Raw genomic sequence first — 9,290 nt, 5'->3', positions numbered from 1 at the left:
CTGGTAAGGAGTCCTATCTTCTTCTTCCATAAAAAATACTACACTTCCAAAATAACAAATTACTAGCATAAAACAATTATACTGAATTCATAATCAAAATTATACACAGAGATCATACCAAGATTTATCATTTTTCACATAGTAAACCCGATAAACCAAACCGGTAATATTAATCATCAAGTGAATTAATAAAACCGGCCAAAAAACTTTTCTTTGCATATATCAGAAAAACATTAGAAAGTATCTCAGCCTTGAATCGCGGATATCTAATGAAGTATGCTATTTGATTCGTTGTATGTAAATCAAGTTAAAACGGCTTTTCTAATCGAGAACATTTTTAAATTTTTTTTTACAGAATATTGCAATATTGTTTATTTCCCCTCTTAAGAAAGAATTCCTTCGTCATACAAATACTGGCTCACAAACTGCCCTAGCAGCCTTCAACTTCATCAACCTTCTCCCTGTAAGGTCCAAAAAATTCGAAAGACTCCTTTTAAAAGTTTAATATCCATCTTGAATTATCATAAAATCGTTCCTTATCACTACACCGTGGTAATCGATCCAGGAAGGTTCAGTTGTTGACTGTTTCATCGACCTAGAGAACAAAGAGAATTTCATGGTATATACCTAGATGTGACCAGGGTTTTCGTTAGTCTTTTAAACATAAAAGTTAAACATTTCCTATCCAGCTTATACTGGGATCTAAATTAACTTACCACTGATCCAAACTGAAATATAGCAGGGAATACAGGTATCGGACCAACAAGGTGCGGCCCGCAAGGGAGCATTCTTGGTCCCATCCTGTGTACCTTTTATACTGCCCACTTTCCTACGAAGACCAACACCATCATTAACACGTTCGGGGATGATATCGCCATTTTGTCTTTTAACTCAAGAAACCTTCAACATCTAAGAACACCTTGAGATTAAGTGAGGAAAATTTGTTTTATTTTACGACACAGTTAAGCCCCTCGGAACTTTCTACTACTTAAGGTTGAGAGAGTGAGAGAGTTAGTGGAGGGAGTGATGATGAGAGGAGAGAGAGGATGGGAAAGAGAGATAAACAGAGAGAGAGAGAGAGAGAGAGAGAGTGAGTGAGAGAGAGAGAGAGAGTGAGAGAGAGAGAGAGAGTGAGAGAGAGAGAGAGAGAGAGAGAGAGGTTGATAAATTAGTCAGATGATAGCACACATTAAACACTAAAAGTAGAAATAGAGATGACGATGTGGAAATAGAATAGAACAGATAAATAAACAAATTAAAAATAAATCAAAGTTGCAGAGGCAAACAAAAACTATAAGAAAAAAGAGATCGATCCTGTGATGGCTAGATAAATAAATAAAAAGATAAATATAAATAGAGAGAGAGGAAAGAGAGAGAGTGAGAGAGCGTGAGGGAAGGGAGTGAGAGAATAGTGTTGTGGATGGCGAGATAGAGAAAGTGAGCGCGTTGGGGACGGGGAGAAAGTGAGAATGAGAGAGAAAAAGAGAGAGAGCGTGAGCTGGGAGGAAAGGAGGAGTGAGAATTAGACAGATGATAGCACACACTAAACACTAAAAGTAGAAATAGATATGACGATGTAAAAATGGAATAAGACAGATAAATAAAAAAATTAAAAATGAATCAAAGTTGCAGAGGCAAACAAAAACTATAAGAAAAAAGAGATTGATCCTGTGATGGCTAGATAAACAGATAGAAAGATAAATATAAATAGAGAGAGAGGGGAGAGAGAGAGAGTGAGAGAGCGTGAGGGAAGGGAGAATAGTGTTGTGGATGGCGAGATAGAGAAAGAGAGCGCGTTGGGGACGGGAAGAAAATGAGAATGGGAGAAAACAAGAGAGAGAGCGTGAGGGTGAGGAAAGGAGGAGTGAGAAGAGCAAGTATTAAGAGAAGGAGAGAAAGTGAGAGTGAGAAGGAGAGAGAGAGAGAGAGAGAGAGAGAGAGAGAGAGACGTTGATAAATTAGACAGATGATAACACACACTAAACACTAAAAGTAGAAATAGAGATGACGATGTGGAAGTAGAATAGGACAGATAAATAAAAAAATTAAAAATAAATCAGAGTTGCAGAGGCAAACAAAAACTATAAAGAAAAAAGAGATTGATCCTGTGATGGCGAGATAAATAGATAGAAAGAAAAATATAAATAGAGAGAGAGGAAAGAGAGAGAATGAGAGAGCGTGAGGGAAGGGTGTGAGAGAATAGTGTTGTGGATGGCGAGATACAGAAAGAGAGCGCGTTGGGGACGGGGAGAAAGTGAGAATGGGAAAGAAGAAGAGAGAGAGCGTGAGCTTTGAGGAAAGGAGGAGTGAGAAGAACAAGTATTAACAGAAGGAGACAAAGTGAGAGTGAGAGGGAGAGAGAGGAGAGAGAGAAAAGTTTCGTCTTCAACGTATTACAATTATTCGTTAGATTTTATGCTAATACATGATATTTAAATTAAAAATAAATAAAGTAAAAATAAATTTCTATTGTGTAATAATAAATGACTCTTAAGATAGTTGTAACCTTTGGTTTTATGAAAGAAATAATTAATCAACTACCGAATAGGGTTTAGAAATATGAAAGTAGTCGGGAGAATGACTAATTATCCATGTGCCATTATCATCTGGGTGCAGATTAGGAGCACTCTGTTTTACGGCCGTGTCTCCATAGATGGTATAAACTCCATGAACGACTCGGGACTTTCTGTTCTAATTCATTGAAGCTTTGCACACAGCCATGGGATTAGAAGGTGAGCGAAACTTATGGGGGAGATAGGTGAGATGTTAATTTTTAAATAGCGAGATTTCCGCAGTCTTCGGGGTCATGTGCATATTCTTTCGTCTGCCTTTCTTGTGAGGTTGACTGCCAGACAGCGTTCGGCATTTAGTCATATTCGAGGTTGGATTTCTTTTTCTGTCTAATCTCTTTTGTGCCTATGAAAAATGCAAAAGGGTAGTGTCTGTGATTATTCGTTTCTTCTTTGAAGGATTTCGCCTGGATTTTGTCATTGTTCCGGTCAGGTAAATTTCAAGTATGTCCATTTTTGTTGTGTACTTCAATTAGACATTTTAAGCTTGTCTATTTTATCGAAGGATCAGTCAATAGACTGTATAGCATGTAACTAACGTTAAAAAAAATTCATAATATTGTCTACTTACTGAATGGTTTACAATTTCTTTATCAGGTACGTATGTAACATTTTATAAATCCTTGATAATAAACAAATAACATATAAAAACAACAATTAAAATATCAAAAATAAAAAAAAATAAAAATAGCAGACAATCTTAGGAAATGATAATCTTCGAGCGGAGAAAAAAAACGATAACAATGAAATAACAATTATAGATCATAGAGTGTAAACATGGATCGTATCTAATATTTCTTTTTCTTTGTTTTTTCATATTCAATTATATTCTCAGAAATATTGCTTACACCCATCGTGTCTATTTGTATATTACAGTAGTTTTTGTTTAATTTTATGTATAACATTTCTTTAAACTTTCAACTGCTAGGCACTATTTTCGTTGTCTAATATTTTGTAATTTTCAAAATCGAGTAGGTGTTTTCATTCATTGTCATGATGTGATAGTCCAGTAACGTGTCTACTTTGATTTTTGCAATCTTTTTTATGTTATGCTATATTTGTTGTTATCCTTTACACCCACTCTTTGTAGCGTTTCTCCTGTATATATATTGTCACTATTTTTGCATTTTGTCTTGTAGATTACATATGCTTAGTTTTCTTACATTTTCATCAATTTTCACGTTTGAGTGTAATTATGATATTTTGTTACAATATTTATAAGGTATCGGAATATTCGAAGTAAATGTACCAAACATCCTTTTTAGTTTTTCGGAAATGTTAGATATGCATGTTAAAGTTTTTATTGATCGATATTCCGATAAGTTATTTTTGATAGAACTATGTTCTGTTCCCCCGATTTCCTAAGGTTGTTTACCATTTTATTTTATTTATTAAATTTACATTGTTGAAAAAATAATTTATCATTATTGTTTTTAGTTGTTTTTTTGAAAAATGGCAAAAAGGAGGGAAAATTCAAAAGGTGGGGTTGAGATGGGAAGTTGGTGTCCGAGTGGATCGAGGTCACGATAGCTCAAGTGGTAGAGCAGCGGCGTATCAAGCCGAATATCGTGGGTTCGAATCCCGCTCGTCCCATTGACTTTTTTATCTCAACTAAAAACCTTAATTAATTGTAATATATTAATTGGTCAAGCGGACCCCGAAATTAGTGAATTTAATTGTTTTTAGTATTTTTGAAATTCTAATTGTTGTATATGTTATTTATTTATTTATTATCAAGGATTTATAAACATCTACATATGTATCTGATAAAGAAATTGTAACCTAACTCAGTAAGTAGACAATAGGGGTATTCACGATGTTTGTAAGATGTTAACTCGTGTTAATTCGAGTAGAGAAATGTCCAGTAAGATCGTAAACGCCCTCTTCTTTTCTTAGCATGAACGTTAATTTTTCCGCAATGCTGCGCGTGGCGATTGATAGAACCAAAAATAACCCTATACGAGTCTTTGAAGGCTTGTTGTTTGTTTTGGATTCCTTTTGTGTTAAATTGTAAGATGCCAGTAGTTAATAAAAAAGGAAAATTAGTCAACTGTTTCATTCAAAATGCTATCTGTGCACTCGAAAATTAGTAACAAATGACACGGTTAAATTCTTGTCGACATACCTAACTTGTATCCTAACCTCTAACCGCCTGCAACTTTACAGGATAGGGGATGTATCTATTATGAATGAGAGTATAAGGACAGATCAGAAATTAACAAAAGAAATGTATGGAATTAATTGCGTATTTAAGAATAAAATACGTGTAAACAAAAACAGCTGTTAAAGTCATAAATGGTAATGAGATGAAATATTAATATCATTGTTTCATTGATATTGTTATTAATGATTTAAAACAGTTTTTAAAAAAATTTTAACTCTACACATCTCACGTACATCGTCGAACGACCTGCTTTTCTGCCAGTGGACTTTGCGAGTATAAAAGTGTATGTTAAACCAAACTTCTTCACCATGTCCTCTCATCACTTTATTACCATTTCTGGCAAAATCCGGGAGAAACGCCTTCATCAAATATAAGAAACAGTGTAAAATGCAGAGCATCAGATTCTTCTCCGATACAACTGATATCAGCCTTCAAAATGATAATTTTACCTTAAAAATAGAAAGATAGATTTGACCTAATTACCACATTAATAATTCGTTAACTTCCAAAAAAAGCAATAGTGTTGGAATTCCTCTCCGTGGGTTTTCTATGTATGTAGGATGTTCACCGCCACTACGTCAACGGAGGCCCTACATGGCGGGAACCCTGTCTCTCCCCTCTATCTGGGCCCCAGCTGACAGTTTTAGTTGTTACCACCACGCGGTCCTACGAACACGTTTCTTTTTACGCTAATGTATTTTAATGTTAACTAGTTATCCTTTTACTTTTGTTTATGTGTTCTTTACCAATAAACTTTAAATCTTTATCTTTTTATTTGTGGGAGACCTTTAATTCCCTACATGTATAACAGGTTATGTCTGCAGCGGTTGCTTGCTATTCGAAGATCATATGGGTGGTTGTTTCATCCTGCTTATTCATAATCTACAAATGAGGCCATCATTGTATATACCCATGTAATTGTAGATGTTCTCCCCGATGCTATTAAGTTGGCCTTATCACTATCCTGAATTTTAGTTCTTACTACTCTCAGCAGTAGGTTTTTCAGTTTTTGTGATGGTTCTTTAATCATAAGTTTACCTCTGGGGTTCGTCCACTTCAGATATTTGTGAATCCATTTTTAGAAGGAATTTACTCTGAACGGTAAAGGGCATATATCACTTTACTCAATACTTAAATAATAGGGGAATTCACGATGTTTGTAAGATGTTAACTCGTGTTGACTCGAATAGAGAAATGTCCAGTAAGATCGTGATCGCCCTTTTCTTTTCTGAGCAGGCTAAACGTTAATTTTTCTGCACTGCTGCGGTGGCGAATGGTAGAACCAAAAATAAAGCTATAACACTCCTTCAAGGCTTGTTGTTGTTTGTTTTGTTTTTCTTTCGTGTTAAATAATTGTAAGATACCACAAGTTAATACAAAAGGAAAATTAATAATCTCTTTCATTCGAAATGATATTTATGCACTCCAAAAGTATTAACAAATGACACGCTAACTTTTAACCTAACGTCTAACAACCTACAACTTCATAGGATAGGGGATGTACGTGTTATGAATGGGAGTATAAGTACAGGTCAGAAAATAACAAAAGAAATGTATTGGTCTGATTTAATTAATGCGTATTTAAAAATAAAAATACGTGTGAACAAAAAACAGCTGTTAAATTAATGGCTGCCATATTGGTTACCTACGCCCTAACGGATAGCAATGTGACTACATTTTCGACCTAACATCTAACATTGGCCCCACCCTGTTAGATCGAGCAATGTTAACTAGGGCGATTCTTACAATTCTACGTTATCATTTTCCTCGATCTAACAGAGAGTTTGTTAACACAAAGATCGTGAATATCCCTAATATTGTGAATTATCAATTTGACTATAGTTATTTGTTTTTTCTTACTAGGCCCTGAAGATGTTTACAAATTAAACGAAAGCTTGCCATGAAGTTAGAAGTTTCAATGTTTCTGTGACCTAATACTTGATTATCACACATGCAAAACTGTTATGATTCTGATGAGTAAAATGACGAAATGCCTCGTTCTTGCGTCATGGTCCAATTTTTTGTATGTATAATAAAAGTCAAAATATTTCTCAAAGAATACGGGTTTTTCGTGAGTTTTTTCTTAAGACCAATTAAGCATGGATTTATATAAAACTGACGTTCTGTCAGATTTAGGAGGCTTGATCCTATGCTGCAAGAATAGATTAGTGAGAATTAAGTTGTTACTGGAGCCAACGTATCTTTATAAGCTACAATTCCCTTCTAATGGTCTTGACTCTTATGTCATTTTACAATTGAGTTCAGCCTCAAGCCATCGGTAATTTTTTACATTCCAGTATTTCAAAACATCCTTTAGTGCTGTCGATTTCGTTTTAGCTCCAATGGATCCGAGGTGTTTATGTTTTTATTTGATCAAAGTGTTATTTTTAAAATTACGCAGGGTAAAATCCAAACCTGTAGATCTTCGAATTAGCAAAAGAGAAGAAAAAACGGACATAAATCACTCAAAGCCCGCGGTGAAGTAAAAGCACAAGGGCCCTTTGTATGTAATTTGAACCGCAGTATTTACAAACAGCCCATTCAGACAAGTTACGTGGAATAAATGGTTGATACCCGAGAAGGCTGAATGGAGGAGGGACAATGGGTAAAGGAGGCGATCCATCTCCCTCCCGATGTTTTAAAAAAACGGAATCGAAATAATAGCCGTACATGATTATCATAGTAAGGAGCCAAAGATCAATCTGGCCCTCTTCAAAGACACACGCTCTCACAAAAAAGAACTGATCATTATCGGCAATCAACATAATTCCATGTTTATTAAGGCGGTCCGACTACTGTGGTAAAGATAACGTACTACTATCATTAAAAGCACGATATTGGTTTGGATTTTCCACGTTTTCAATTAATTATTCACCACAGAAAAAAATTGCACCCAACAATTAGTTGCAAATTGGCGTTATTTGGGCAGTTTGATAAATATATCTTAAGGCTTAAGTGAGCAATATCAAGTAATATATTCTGAAAATTGAAGACACCCGATTCAGTTATTCCACAAATTTTGTTAAAATGTGGAAGCAAAATTGCGAAATTTTTGAATATCTTTTATTTGCACTAATACTTTCCTAAAATCAATTTTCCCATATTATTTATATTATATTAATATATTCGAATAAAAACTAATATTTAATTTTTTGCGTTAATTAAATTTGCGGATACATGAACTTATGTACAACTATTTACATTGAGGGGAGAAAATAATCAATTTTATCCTCCCTCTTCACTTTGTTTTTGTTTTTTTTACAGTTTACTCGGAAAGGAGGTCGCGGGGCCATTCCCTCTTAAGACGCCTTATGGGGTTGTAGGGATGGGTTATATCGGACAGGGTTTGGGCAAGACTATTTGGATGGTGGGAGAGTTTTCTGTGAAACTTGGTAAATTTTTGGGGAATAAATTTTTGGATATAAGGAATTTGAAGGTCGTTGTGGAGTGTAGCATTTGAGACATAATAAGGAGCATTTACAATGGATCTGAGGGCTTTAGATTGAAATGATTGGATACGTTTGATATTGGAAGGTTTAGCGGTTCCCCACAGTTCTATTCCGTACGTCCAAATCGGTTGTAAATTGTAAGTTTGTTTTTTGTCGATAGTTTAGAATTTCGTCCTATAAGTCTGTGCAGTAGACCATACCGTCTGTTTAGGTTTGGTCGTGTGAGTCATGTATGTTGATTCCACGTTAGTCGTGAGTCTAGGTGGAACCCAAGGTAGCGAACGCAGTCGGATTTGGGGATAGGAACGTTGTTCTAGTATATCGTGAGAGGAGGTTTGCTTCGGAATGTAAAAGTGACATGGACGCTCTTGCTTTCGTTTATCTTCATTTTCCATTCTCTACACAAATCTGCTATACATGAGATATGTTCCTGAAGATCTTCCGAAGCAACCGCAGGATCGGAATTGGAGGATAGTACAGCTGTATCATCGGCGGAGGATGCAAGTAGGGTGGTAGGTTTAGTGGGAATATCTGCAGTATAAAGGGTGTAGAGGATTGGTCCGAGCACACTGCCCTGCGGTACTCCCGCAGCCAGAGAGCAGTATTCGGAGTAATCTGATCCTTGTCGGACCCGAAAGAACCGCTGTTAGATAAGAGCGGTGTAAATTAATCCATATTTGCTTAGAGGTCATAATTGACCATATTAATTATTAAATTCACTAATTTCGTGGTCCGCTTGACCAATTAATTAAGGTTTTTAGTTGAGATGAAAAATGGCAAAAAGGAGGGAAAATTCATTTTCCTGAGATGGGAAGTTGGCGTCCGAGTGGATCGAGGTCACGATAGCTCAAGTGGAAGAGCAGCGGCGTATCTAGCCGAAGATCGTGGGTTCGAATCCCGCTCGTGCCATTGACTTTTTTATCTCAACTAAAAACCTTAATTTATTGTAACATATTAATTATTCCAATTTTTTTCCATATAAGTCGTGACCATAGTTAGGTAGTAGGTTCGAATCCTGCTCTTGACATTAATTTTTCATCTCAAACAAAACTCTTACATAAAAAGAATAATTAATTAGAATAGTTTTTATTTAGTATAACACAATGA

General features: G+C 35.5%; 1 protein-coding gene across 2 annotated transcripts; it reads right to left on the bottom strand.

The window, feature by feature from the left end:
* Positions 1–364: 364 nt before the first annotated feature.
* Positions 365–5,416, bottom strand: LOC106661046. Of its 2 annotated transcripts, XM_014384147.2 has the most exons (4): positions 5,218–5,416; positions 4,968–5,163; positions 717–829; positions 365–595 (listed from the first exon to the last, which is right to left on the bottom strand). In XM_014384147.2, the coding sequence occupies exons 1-4, from the start codon at positions 5,220–5,222 to the stop codon at positions 502–504; spliced, it is 408 nt and encodes a 135-aa protein (XP_014239633.1). In that variant the 5' UTR covers positions 5,223–5,416; the 3' UTR covers positions 365–501. The 2 variants fall into 2 exon arrangements, 1 of the variants encoding a protein (XP_014239633.1); XR_001339622.2 differs by having other exon boundaries at positions 717–909; positions 4,968–5,416.
* Between the last annotated feature and the right edge of the window lie 3,874 nt (positions 5,417–9,290).

This window comes from Cimex lectularius, unplaced genomic scaffold (assembly GCF_000648675.2).
Source record: "Cimex lectularius strain Harlan isolate CLEC.00 unplaced genomic scaffold, Clec_2.1 scaffold194, whole genome shotgun sequence".
Classification (NCBI taxonomy): Eukaryota; Metazoa; Arthropoda; class Insecta; order Hemiptera; family Cimicidae; genus Cimex; species Cimex lectularius.
This window is presented reverse-complemented; position numbering and strand designations above follow the sequence as displayed.